Source organism: Amaranthus tricolor, chromosome 16, assembly GCF_026212465.1.
Source record: "Amaranthus tricolor cultivar Red isolate AtriRed21 chromosome 16, ASM2621246v1, whole genome shotgun sequence".
Lineage (NCBI taxonomy): Eukaryota > Viridiplantae > Streptophyta > Magnoliopsida > Caryophyllales > Amaranthaceae > Amaranthus > Amaranthus tricolor.
In genome coordinates, this window is record NC_080062.1 from 6,635,635 (window position 1) to 6,649,831 (window position 14,197).

Here is a 14,197-nt window from a genome sequence, read left to right on the forward strand (position 1 = left end):
TTATAAGGAGAAGAATAACAAGCCTTTGTTATTCTTCCGATGTGGGATAATGATAAACATTAATCTTCCCATGTGGGATAATGATAAACATTAATCTTCCAATGTGGGATAATGAAAAACATTAATCTTTAAATGTGGGATAATGACAAACATCAATCTTCCAATGTGGGATTCAAGACATAACCTTACATTGGAAGATTGATGTTTGCCATTATCCCACATTGGAAGATTAATGTTTTTCATTATCCAACATTGGAAGATTAATGTTTATCATTATCCAACATCGGAAGAATAACAAAGGCTTGTTATTCTTCTCCTTATAAAAGGAGTCTTGGGCATTAGTTTTGCATCATCCCAAAAAAATCTGTTTTGACTAAGGTTTTATGTATTGGAGTAATTTTTAAACTCTTATTTTCTATAATCTAGCCAATATTTGTATTTTGGGTTTCCTCTAGTAATAAAATTTTTCTCTCCTCTGCTTGTGGACTTAGTCAACACATTGTTGGTGAACCACGTAAATTCTATGTGTTTTGTGTTTGTCAATTTTTATACTTTCTTTCTTACATCAGTTATAACAATAATAATTAAAACAAAAATAATAATTTAATAATAATAATAATAACAACAACAATATTAATAATAATAATAATAATAATAAAATTAATAATAAAATTAATAATAATAACCGTAATAATAATAATAAAATTAATAATAATAAAAATAAAAAAAAAATAAAAATACTAGTCGCACAAAACGTGCGACTGCTTTGTGCGACTGTCAGTCGCACGTTTTGTGCGACTGCTATTTTTTTTTTTAATTTTTTTTTATTATTATTATTTTTATTATTAATTTTATTATTATTATTATTATTATTATTATTAGTATTATTATTATTATTATTAATAACCGTAATAATAATAACCGTTATAATAATAATAATATCCGTAATAATAATAATAATAATAATAATAATAATAATAACTATGATAATAATAATAACAATAATAATATAAATAAAAATAATTAAAAAAAATTTAAAAAAATAAAAATGAAAAGTTATTAACTCAATGGCAAATTTGTAAATTTTTAAAGATCAGGGGCAAATTCGTAATTTCATTAGGAGGGGGGTGGCGATAAAATGAAAAGAGTGGCGACAAATAATAATGCCCATACTCAAACCCAATCCTTAAATATATGTACCATCATTTACATTTTATCGCCATTCATGAATTTATCATTTACATTTTATCGCCATTCCTATGATGAATTTATCATTTACATTTTATCGCCATTCCTATGATGAATTTGCCTCTGAATTTTCAAAAAATTACGATTTTACCACTGGACCTAAAATTTTCTATATATACCACAATCTCACTAAAAATTTTCTTATCATACTTAAAAAACAAACTTACAAAAGCAAATTTTTGGAGCAAAAACTAAGAAGTTCAATCCGCAAACAATTAATCGAGGTAATTTTTCTTTCGAATCTTATTATTTGAAAATTAAAAAAAAAAAATTAAACGAGTCGCACAGATCTGGGGCATCAGACCCCGGTTCAGTCGCAGAAAAAACCGTTCCTAGACCCCGGTTCAGTCGCGCAAAATTGTGCGACTGAACCGGGGTCCAGCCGCGGTTTATTCTGCGACTGAACCGGGGTCTAGCCGCGGTTTTTTCTGCGACTGAACCGGAGTCTGGTCGCCCAGATCTGTGCAATTCAATTTTTTTATTTTATTTATTTATTTAAATTTTTTCGTTTTTTATGAATAATTATTCTTATTTTTAATTATATTATTATTGTTATTATTATTATTATTGCTGTTATTATTATTATTTTTATTATTATTGTTATTATTGTTGTTGTGATTGTTATTATTTTTATTATTAAATTTTGATTTTTGTTTTAATTATTAATTTGTTATTTTAAATATGTTTGTTATACTCCTTCCGTTCTTTTTTGATCTTTCACATTACTATAATGGGTAGTTTTGATAGTTTTTCTACTTTAGAATACTTTTTATTCTTAGAAAGTTTTTATTCCACTTTTACCCCTTAAAACCCCCCATTTTCTTTTAATGTACCTCTTTTCTTTTATTTATAATTATTTTCTTTCTCGTACTTTCAATACAATCATCACTTTACACTACTATTTAATTAAAATAATACCCACTACAATCTCATACTTCCAATACAATCATTACTTCACACTACTATTTAATTAAAATAATACTCACTTCAACCAAAAAATTCTGTCTTTCTTAATATGTTGTTGTTGTTGTTATTAAATTTTCCTTTGATTTTATTTTTAATTATTGTTTTTGTTATTAGTGTTATAATTATTGTTATTGTTTGTGTTATTATTGTTATGATTATTATTAATGTTATTTTTTTTGTTAATATTGTTGTTATTATTATTATGATTATTGTGAATTTAGAAAATTAATTACAATAATATTATTAATAATCCTAACAATAAATATGTTGTAACATTATGTTTGTTGGTAATGATTAGGTAAATTATGTTGTTGCTAATTAATTATTGTGTTTTTTTCATGTGTTTAATTTAACGTAATGTTTGATTATGTTTATTTATTATTAATATTCACTTAAATTATCAAAAATTGTAGTAAATGACTGGTAATCAAAGAAGAGGAAAGGGTTTTTTAGACACTTGTTGAGAGGTAATAGTTCTAGGCCTACCTTACTTAGAGGGGACCCGCATGAGAAGGGGGTAACGGGTTCAGCTAGGAGGGCTAGGCAGGAAGAGGCTCCCAGAAACAGTATTGCCCAACGGTCGAGTGCGCTGGACCTAGTGCGAACCCCTCTTGAGGACCAGGCTAGTAGCATCCAGAGTAGTTGAGGGGTTTCAAGTGATGATGATAATGTTGCTGATGATGTTGAATACGAAGCTCCTGATTTTCGCCCAGGGGAATGGACTATTGTCCGGGGGCGCGATGGGAGATTCGCACGTGGCGGCCCTAGTTCTTCAGCCGCCTCTGAGCGAGCTGGACATAGTTTCGTCGATAATGAGTCGCCCCGAGAGAGCAGGCGCTCACAGTCCGCTGGCACGGACTGGTTAGTCACATCGCCCCAGTTCATATTCAAGTACCTGAGACATTCGGCGTACAACTGCGGGATCAGATTTTAGAACTTCGTCGACCAGAGATTGAAAGTACTCTTTGTCATTGGCGTTCGCGTATCGTACTCCTTCGTTGGTCTCGTCTCCTACCTCTGTGTACCTCAAAGTACTCCAGAATTGATGAATGTCATCCACATACAAAGCACCATGTGAACCGATGGACATATGTAAATAACATGCACACGACAATCCATGGGTGTGTTGAAGTACACAACCGCATTTGTTAAATACAAAATCACCCAGTTCTAACATACGGTTATACTCAAGTTGGAGCTGCTCCAAGGCATAGATAGATACGTGGCGATATAAAGGTTTAAAGAAATGCTGTCGCATCGACCTTGCTACAGAATTCATGGATTCATGTAACGCTTGTCGGATCCTAGCTTGCTGATTTTTAATCTGTGCGTGTACCCTTTTAAAAAGGGTATCGAATGAGCTATTATCGCTACCAAGGTAATACTTGAAAGACGAGTGTTGCTTTTCATCTCTGTTGGTAGTCTGGTTACCCATGTGCAAACAATCATTCGTCCACGCACGCACAAATTTCTCTCTAAGTGGAATCCATGTTCCAGCCAGATATCGAACGACCTTTTTGTTCCTAACCGACCACGTAGTCACGATCGCTTGCCATGTCTGTTCAAATTCCTCGATTGTAGAACTTTCAACCAAGGGGTTCCATCTACCCTGCCTGAATATTTGCCCTTGTTGATTTTTTTCCCGCCACACAACTTGTCCACCATGTTCTCAGTGTCGTTTGCAATATGCCAAATGCATAACAAATGCTGCACATCTACATTAAACACAACATTGAACGTAATTAAGACATATTCAATAGATAGAACGACATTAATTAATCAACAAAACCTTTTTACCTGGGAAGACGTCACGAATAGCTGCAGATAAACCTTCGTCTCGATCGGTTACAATGACGCTAGGAGTTTGAGCAGTGCCGAAAATATCTCTCACTCCCTGCAACACCCAAGAATACGACACAGCCGCCTCATCTCGCATCAAACAGAACGCAACCAAAAAGTTGTGATTGGTTGGCGTCATTCCGATCACTTCACATAGTGGCCACTTTTGTTTGTTCGTTTTGTACGTTGTATCTATCAGCACAACATACGGCCACGTACGTATCATTTGGATAGAGGTAGGATTTGCAACTAATAGTCTGCTCAATTCCCCTTCGCTATCCAAGTCTGTCCAGACCACGTAATTAAGTTCTGTGGCCATATAAAGACAGTGTTGAAGGGGAGTCCTACCCTCCATCTCTTCTCTCCTTATTGATTGTCTAATATTATATATCTGATTCATACTAGCATAAAAACCAGGAAACTTATCTCTAATATAATTCATAATAAAGGCCGGTTGCATTCCGATTAAACTAAGCTGTCGTATGTGCTCCCGAATATCTACATTGATCCTATTCGCCCTTACATGACCATCTCTGTACACTAAAAACGGGTGGTTATGTTTTCCTTTCTCACCGGGACACACCCTTACCATCCAAGGTCTTTCTCTTGGTTTACGACTACTTGCTACAATCAAAAATTTACACCCGCAACTTCTACTTTTTGAACCAGGTCTGGCAGTATTATCTAAGTTATGTACATCACCACTAATATTATCATAGCGGTGACATCTTAAATACACACTAACTCTAGAACGTCCTTCTTTTTTTTTATAAGAAGCACGTGTAAATTGAAAACCAATTGTTATTGCTATCGCATCTGCCCAACTATGTAACTCATCTAAGGAAATAAATTCCCTATCTGTAACAAAGCTACCGGAGTAATCTACGTTGTCTCCGAAGTTTTCAAAAACCTGCAAATTTGAAATAAAAATAATATAAATTAATTACATTAATAATGAAAATATAAATTATAATAATAAAAAAATTAATAAAAATACTAATACTAAAAATAATAATAATAATAATAATAATAATAATAATAATAATAATAATAATAATAATAATAATAATAACAATAATAATAATAATAATAATAATAATAATAATAACAACAATAATAATAATAATAACAATAATAAAAAAATACAAAAAATAAAATTAATAACAATAATAATAACAAATAAATAAATAATAATGTAAATAAAAAAAAATGAATCGCACAAAACTGGGCGACTGAACCATGGTCCAGTCGCCTAGTTTTTTGCGACTGAACCATGGTTCAGTCGCCCAGTTTTGTGCGATTCATTTTTTTTAAACACATTTCCAACGATTCAAATCGAAAAATTTACGTACCGGATCCGATTCATAATTGCTTTCGTTAGCCATAGTTAATCGATTACAAGTAACAGCTTGTTTAAAATCGAACAACGTTTTTAGAGAGTTTTTAGAGAGATAGTACCGTGTTTGAGTTCGTACTTCATACAAAAACACGTCTGAGAATTCGATATATATATAGACAAATCTTCGGGATTAAAGTGTTAATAGTGTTATTAAATGTGATTTACATTTGTTAATTAAGTTTTAAGTCCAGTGACAATTTTGTAATTTTTTAAACTTCAGGGGCAAATTCGTAATTTCGAGAGGGGTGGCGATAAAATGAAAAGGAGTAGAAAAATTTAGTAACTCCCATACTCAAATGGACTCCATTATCTTCTGGACAAAAGAGTCTCTACATCTCCATGTGCTGTCAATCTCACCAAAATTAATAAGGCAACGCTAGCTTGTTCTCATTCTATGCTACAACAAGCCAAATTATTACATCTAAGGCTAGGACATGCTCCATTTGACAAAATCAAAATGATGTAATCGAATATTGATGTCAATGTCATCAAGAACTCTTTCTTTTGTTCAATTTGTCCTTATGCTTGACAAACTAGACTAGCTTTCAAGCCTAGTTCCTTTATTGCTAAATTTTCTTGGGTGTTGCTATTTTTCGCCACCCCTTTTCATTTTTTCGCCACCCCCCTCCAAAATTACTTAATTGCCCCTGGATTTAAAAGAATTACAAAAATGCCATTGGAGTTAAAAAATAATTAATAAATGTAAATCACGCTTAATAAATGTAAATCACGCTTAATAACACCATTAAGAATTTAATGAGGATGATTTGTCTATATATATCGAACTCTGAGATGCGTTTGAAATACGAATTGAAACACGGTACTATCTCACTAAAAACTGGTACTATCTCTCTAAAAAGTGTTAATGAAGTTGTAAGGCGTAGTTGGTTGAATATGGCTAACGAAAGCGACTATGAGTCGGATGCGGTACGTAAAATTGCCGTTCGAAGGAAAAAAAAAAAAAAAAAAACAAGTCGCACAAATATGGGCGACTGAACCATGGTTCAGTCGCCCAGATCTGTGCGACTGCTATTTTTTTTTTTTTTTTTTTTTTTTTTTTAAATTTACGTATTAATGTATTTTTAAATTAGTTTTATAATTATTGTTAGTATTATTATTGTTGTTGTCATTATTTTAATTTTTATTGTTGATATTTTTATTTTTTAAATTTTTTAATATTTTAATTTACGTAATTTATTTATTTATTATTGTTATAATTATTATTATTATTGTTGTATTTGTTGTTATTATTATTATTATTATTATTGTTATTATTATTATTGTTATAACTATTATTTATTTATTTATTTATTATTGTTATAATTATTTATTTATTTATTATTGTTATAACTATTATTATTATTGTTATTATTTTTCTTGTCATTATTTATTTATTTTAAATGTTTTTAAATTTTTTTTGTTAACGTAATGTTTTTATTATTATTAAAATTATTATTGTTATTGTCATTATTAATTTGATTTATCGTTATCTATTTATTTATTAATATTATTATTATTATAAATATTATTATTATTATTATTATTATTATTATTATTATTATTGTTGTTGTTGTTGTTATTATTAATCCAAATATTATTATTGTAGTCATTAATGTACTTAATTTATATCATTTCAAATGTGCAGGAGTTTGAAAATTTTGGAGACAACGTAGACTACTCCGGTCGCTTTGTTACGGATAGGGAATTTATCTCCATAGATGAGTTACATAGTTGGGCCGATGCGATAGCAATTACAATCGGTTTTCTATTTACACGTGCTTCTTATAAAAAGAAAGAAGGACGTTCTAGAGTTAGTTATTATTTAAGATGTCACTGCTATGGTAAACTTAGGGATGATGTAGATAATGTAGATAATGCTACCCGACCTGGTTCTAAAAGTAGGAGTTGTGGGTGTAAATTTATGATTGTAGGAAGTAGTCGTAAACCAGGAGAAAGACCTTGGACGGTAAGGGTGTGTCCTGGTGTAAAGGGAAAACATAACCACCCGTTCTTGGTGTACAGAGATGGTCATGTAAGGGCGAGGATTAATGTAGATATTCGGGAGCACATACGACAGCTTAGTGCAACCGGAATGCAACCGGCCTTTATTATGAATTCTATTAGAGATAATTTTCCTGGTTTTTATGCTAGTATGAATCAGATATATAATATTAGGCAATCAATAAGGAGAGATGAAATGGAGGGCAAGACTCCCCTTCAACACTGTCTTCATATGGCCACAGAACATAATTATGTGGTCTGGACAGAGTTGGATAATGACGGGCACTTGAGCAGACTTTTAATTGCAAATCCTACTTCAATCCAAATGATACGTACGTGGCCGTATGTTGTTCATTAAACAACTGTTTGATTCTTCCTTTAAGAAAATCACAGGCCGCGAGAAGTGTAAATAAACTAATACATATACTTTGGGTTAATCGAAATCATTTTGTTCAACTTTTTATGAACGACGATTCATCCCCTCTGCCGCCGATCCACCCACGTTGGAAACAAGCAGCTGACAATTTCGCGAAAGATCTTGACACAAATTTCACTACGAGGATTATGCTGTGGAATAATCTACACGGGGCACCCCCACCAACAAATAACACCGCTGACGATGCTGTAAATTTAGATACTCCATAGAATTTATACACGACATTCATTAAAAGTTGTATATAATCCATAATTATACTACAGTGTGTGCTGTTAACAATTTATTTATTTCTTTGATTAATAGGAGGAATTTATAATGCTGGTAGACAAATATACATGTATTTGTGTGATGTGGGTTAGTGTGTATATTTATGTAAATTAAATGCAATCATTGACGAAATTAAATGCAATAAATAATGTAAAATAGTTTCAGTACAGACTATTCAGGGCCTTGCCCTTGATCAGTATGCCATTGATCATATAATTCTCTACAATCATTAAGGTATATTTCTAACGCATGTCGTTAACGGGAGTTCAAATCCGCAAGCCGCGTAGGTAGTCTTGCCACTGGAGAGAATCGACTGGCCCATTCTTTCGCGAACTGAAAACACAACAGTACAATGTGCGTTATTAAATCATTAAATAACTTGAAAAAAAATTTATAATAAAACTCACGTAATCAGATCTGCTCTGACCAGGACCAGGACCGGAAGCCAGCAATTCGTCTCGGGATATGTACGGGTGCGAGCAAACTCTGAACCATTCAACGTAATTAGGTTCAGTCTCTGAAGGAACAGTAGCCCGTCGAAGTCCCTGCTCAACAAGGCGGCCACTGTAGGGGAACCTACTCCACGCCTCCACAAATGCAGCAGCAGAAGAAGGAAAGGTCACGGAGTAGGTTCCGTGTGCCGGTCGAAGAGCCTTGGCTGGTCTCATAGGAGCTGGAGGAATAGACTGCACGAACCCAATCTGTCGCAATGCCCGCTCCGGCAAATACACCTCCACAACATCAAAGCAGGTGATACCCCCGATGACTGTGGTGCGTGGGTGCTCATGCAGCAACGCAGCAGCTCCACAATTGTAGGGAGTCCATTCAACCTGCTTACAGGCCAAGTTAAAAAACATATTTCCTACAGATAAAAAACAATATGCATGACAAAATGTAATGTAAAATACCTGAGTCTCTGTCATTGAGTCCAGAACCTTGCGGAATGATATCAACCTGTCCAGCTCACGACCTACTTTCTTCGGCGTCCACATCTCCGCCCTAGTCGTGTTTGGCACATCATCTCGGCGAGGATGAGGGCGGAAAGCGGGGAAGTACTCATAGATCCATGTCTGGAGCAATGTGAGGCATCCAGCAATGGTCTTGCAACCAGCCCTAGATGCCATTCCGAGCTGCCTGTACAAGAACGCCAAAGTCACCGCACCCCAAGCCACGTCCTGTTCATCGTCGTTGACGACAACTATCGGGTGAGGTCGCATGCCAGTCCTGGTCTTATCCGCCAACAAGGTAGAGCCGATGACAGCCATGTAGTACGCTGTGGTCTGGGTATCCAAGGCATGCGACCTATGACACAGCTGCATCAGTTCAGCAACGCTTATGCATCCGCTGGTGAATGAACCTTTACGTCGAAGCTCAGACAGAGGCTCGCCGACCAGATTGGTGATACCAACCTCCCACTCCGCCTCCGAAGGCTCAGCCGGCAGAGAACCATCAATAGAAATGCCCAATATGCGTTGCACGTCGTGCAACATAATCGTCATCTCTCCCCAGGGCATGTGAAAGGTGTTCGTATCCGGCTGCCACCTCTCGACGAACGCCGATATCAAAGCAGAGTCGATGTGCTGGTGCATAATGACCGGTAGTCGACCGAGGGAAGTGGAAGGTAGAAAATCGACTAGCTCAACGGACAAATCCCTCAATCCGATGATGGACTCCACCGGTCTCTTCCTAATACGGCACTCCAGAATCGGAGGCGTACACTCGGAGCCGTCATAAATAAGTTTAGCTATGTGCCCGCCATAGCTAGGGATCAGTCGCGTATCTGTCGGCCCCCCGGGCTGGGGTGATGTCACTAACCAGTCTGTGTTAGTGGACTGTGAGGGCCTGCCCCGTGGCGGCTCATTATCGACAAAACTTCCTCCTGCACGCTCAGATGCGGCGGAAGAACTAGGGCCGCCACGGGCAAATCTGCCTTCGGGGCCACGAACTATAGTCCAGTCCAATGGGGCAGGCACAGGACCTTGGAACTGAACATCATCAGCATCATTATCATCATCACTATAAACCCCCCAACTACTCTGGAGGCTATCAGCCTGGTCATCAAAATGAGTACGCACTTGGTTCAGCGTACTCGACCTTTGGGCCTCACTGTGTCTGGCCGCCTCTTCCTGCCTAGCCCTCCTAGCAGAACCTGTGACCCCTCTCTCATGCGGGTCCCCTCTGAGTAAGGTAGGCCTAGAACTATTACCTCTCAACAATTGCCTAAAAAAACCCTTTCCTTTTCCTTGATTACCAGCCATTTTCTACAATTTTTTACGGTTTCATTCAATATTATAAATAATAATATTTCTAAATACATAATAATCATAAATAAAATATGGAAAAAAATAACAAAAAAAAACAAAAAATTATTAACATTTAATTAAAAAAAATATATACAAAACATAAACATATATTTAATAATAAATAAAAATAACAATAACAATAATAATAATAAAATTAATAATAACAACATTAACATATATTTAATAATACAAAATTAACAATCACAATAATAATAATAATATTAATAATAATAACATTAACATATATTTAATATTAACAAAAATAACAATACAATAATAATAATAATTAAATTAATAATAATAAAATTAATAAAATACATACGGAAAAAATAAAAAAAAATAAAAAAAAATTATAGGAGTCGCCCAGATCTGGGCGACTCCTTTAATTTTTTTTTTTTTTTTTCGTGATTAAATTTAATTACAAATAACTTAATTTATTAATAAAAATCAGGTTTTTTTTTTAAATTTCAAACTTTAAATATATTTTTCCTAAATATAAGGAAAAAATTAAAAAACAAAAATTTTTATATATACAAAACATAAACATTTATTTAATAATAAATAAAAATAAAAATAAAAATTATAGGAGTCGCCCAGATCTGAGCGGCTCGACCCCGGTTCAGTCGCCTAAAATTAGGCGACTGAACCGGGGTCCAGTCGCCCAGATCTGGGCGACTCCTATAATTTTTTTTTTTTTTTTCGTGATTAAATTTAATTACAAATAACTTACCTCGATTGATAAATTTCGGATTGAACTTAATTTTTGCTCCCAAATTTTGCTTTTGTATGTTGGTTTTTAGTTGTAGTGAGAGTATTTTTAGTGTGATTGTGGTTTATATAGAAAATTTTAGCTTCAATGGCATAATTGTAATTTTTTCAAAAACCAAGGGCAATATGGTAATTTACTAGGGGGTGGCGAAAAAATGAAAAGGGTGGCGAATTATAAGGATTGGGATTTTCTTTTGAGTTGTTGCATCTTGATACTTAGGGCCCCTATAAATCCCGACTCTCAATGGTTGTCATTACTTTCTAACAATTGTTGATGATTTTACACGTGCTACATGGACCTTCTTATTACGCACTAAAGTTGAATCAGTTTAAAAGCTTTCCAGCTTTCTTACTTTTGTTGAAACTCAATTTCACATTAAGGTCAAATGCATTTGATTCCTATAATGCAAAGGAGTTTTGTCAAGGTGCGATGTTGCAATTGTATACTGAACAAGGTATTAACCATCAATCGAGTTGTGTGGAAACACCTCAACAAAATGGACGCATAGAGCGTAAGGATAAACATCTTCTTGAAGTAGCATGCGCTCTACGTTTTCAATCTAATCTTGCTTCAACTTTTTGGGGCGAATCCATTCAATTTGTCACATACTTAATTAATCGCATGCCCTGGAGTTCTATTGGTCATATTTCTCCTTATGAGAAACTATATGGTATTCCACCTAATAATGATCATCTCCATTCTTTTGGTTGCCTTTGTTTTGTTTCTACACTCAAACAAGACAGAGGCAAGTTTCATGCTAGAGCCACTCCATGTGTTTTTGTGGGATACCCCTATAGGCTAAAAGGCTATAAACTATATGATATTGAAACCAAGAAAATATTTGTTTCTCGACATGTGATCTTTCATGAACAATACTTTCCCTTTCCCTTTCACCTTACACATGTCTCTCCCTCTCCTAAATTCTACTTTCCTACTGTTACCACTCACCCCATTGTCTATGATGAACCCCTTCCTGCTCCCTGTACTGCTCCTCCTAATGCTGCTCCATCTTCCCATTCTACTCCTCATCCTTCTATTCCCTTTACTTCTTTACCTCCTTCTTCTCCAGCCCCTCCTCCTTCTACTGATCAACATGATCATCGTTCTTCTGTTCCTCTTACTTCTTTACCTCCTCGCACTCCTGGTCGTTTATCCAAACCTTCAGCTTATCTTTCAGATTATGTATACATTGTTTCTTCTTTTCCCTTACCTTTCTCTGCTTCTTTTCTCTCCACTTCTAATACTTTCTTTGAGCCCTCCACATACAAACAGGCTATCACAGATCCACAATGGGTTCATGCCATGACTCAAGAACTTCATGCTCTTAAACAAAATCAAACCTGGGAATTTAGTTCCTCTACCATCTGATAAAAGATTAATTGATTGCAAATGGGTTTATAAGATTTTAACGTAACTTTTCTTCTTTGAATTTGATTTTTCAATAAAAACAAGCTTTAATTAGTTAAAATAACTTTCAAACAATAGAAATTAAAACCTAGCGTTCATTGAATCAAATTAAATAGAACTTATACTACCCTCACACTATATATTGTCTTTACTGAATGATATTTTTTCAAACCTTAATTTTTATATCACAAATTTCGACATGACAGTCTTATTATGAAACCATCCCTATTGAGTTGGTCCATGTACATTTAATGTAAAAGTAATTACTTACAAATTTTACGTGATCAAATAGAAATATAAACTAAATATATGAGTCCGTCTCATAGTAAGACAGTCTCGCACAAAACGACTTTTTTTTTCTATATTAGTATTTTTTGACTTCAAGTACAATACCTAACTTATTCTTTAGTGTAAATTAAATTATCCAGTATCTTTAAGGGGCTAATAACTTTTAGACTTTGGAGCTTAATATTAACGTCCTTCCAATGAAAGGTACTTACGTAACTTCCTTAAGCAAAAATATTATTTATAATTATACAAGTTATAACCTAATACTTCATAAGAGATCGTTAATTGTTTTAATAAGCAACATTATCACCTAATATCTAACAAAAAGACGTGATTATAATTTTATATGACAACATGGAATATGAAATTAATATTCTTGAGTGTCGGGCTTTTATAAAGAATGAAAATAAATAAATTAATTCTTTTTGATTAAATTAAGGGTCAATAGTCAATACAACAACCACACTTGTTTTTCTATGGCTAGTTATTTAAAATAATGTTGTTTCAGATTCTAATGTTGAAAAGATTGAGGACCTTAAGATGCACGACACAAAAACATGGAGCATTTCAACACTTATACATATAGCTTTTAGATGCTTTAATGTATTGAAAAATTTATTTTCAAAAATTGTCTAAAAACCAAGTGTCACAATCGTTTTTCATCGCTTTTTTTTTCAACGTAACAATGTGTTGAAAACTATTTGCATTATCCACGTTTTTTTGAGTTTTTTGACGCTTATTAGTGTAAAAACGGTTAGGCTTTTCCCACTTTTAAAGCCACTGCTTTCAACGCTTTCAAGTGTTGAAAATGCTACAACTTTTCGACGCTTTTAAGTGTTGAAAATGCTACAAGTTTTCAACACTTTCAGTAGTCAAAAAAGTATGATTTGTATGCGAATGATGTCATTATATTGATCTATAGATCTACAATGGGTGCATTAATTTTTGCATGTTATTTAACAATTTTTGCATAAATTCACCCGAATTTCATCCTAGTCTATAATCGCAGACTTACAAACACTCAACATAATTGATTGTTGAATAAATTGAAAACATGTTTACCTAAAATTCAAGAAATTAACAGATTTATGAAAGAAGCATATTCTACATTTGCTGAAAAGTATTGCTTACTTTATTCATTGAAAGCAAGAAGTATATAAACAGAACATGAGAAAAGAAGAAAGCATCTTAGAAGCAATATATCAGCTAAAGAATGCAAGAGAAATAACAAACTATACAGGAGAGAGATACACCAAAACAGAATTGCTAACAAA

At 33.8% G+C, this 14,197-nt stretch overlaps 1 protein-coding gene across 1 annotated transcript; it reads right to left on the minus strand.

The window, feature by feature from the left end:
* Positions 1–8,411: 8,411 nt before the first annotated feature.
* On the minus strand, positions 8,412–10,323 carry LOC130802476 (protein MAINTENANCE OF MERISTEMS-like). Its single transcript, XM_057666493.1, has 5 exons — positions 10,306–10,323; positions 10,025–10,141; positions 9,065–9,469; positions 8,564–8,986; positions 8,412–8,489 (listed from the first exon to the last, which is right to left on the minus strand). Exons 1-5 carry the CDS (start codon positions 10,321–10,323, stop codon positions 8,412–8,414), a joined length of 1,041 nt encoding a protein of 346 aa, XP_057522476.1.
* Positions 10,324–14,197: the final 3,874 nt, after the last annotated feature.

Bases quoted from the DNA above. Each gene is read 5' to 3' on its own strand.
- LOC130802476 (XM_057666493.1), bottom strand. The intron at 9,470-10,024 runs GTCGATAATGAG...GAACTGATGCAG, and splicing joins AGCGTGCAGGAGGAAGTTTT to CTGTGTCATAGGTCGCATGC. The intron at 8,987-9,064 runs GTATTTTACATT...GCCTGTAAGCAG, and splicing joins ACTCAATGACAGAGACTCAG to GTTGAATGGACTCCCTACAA.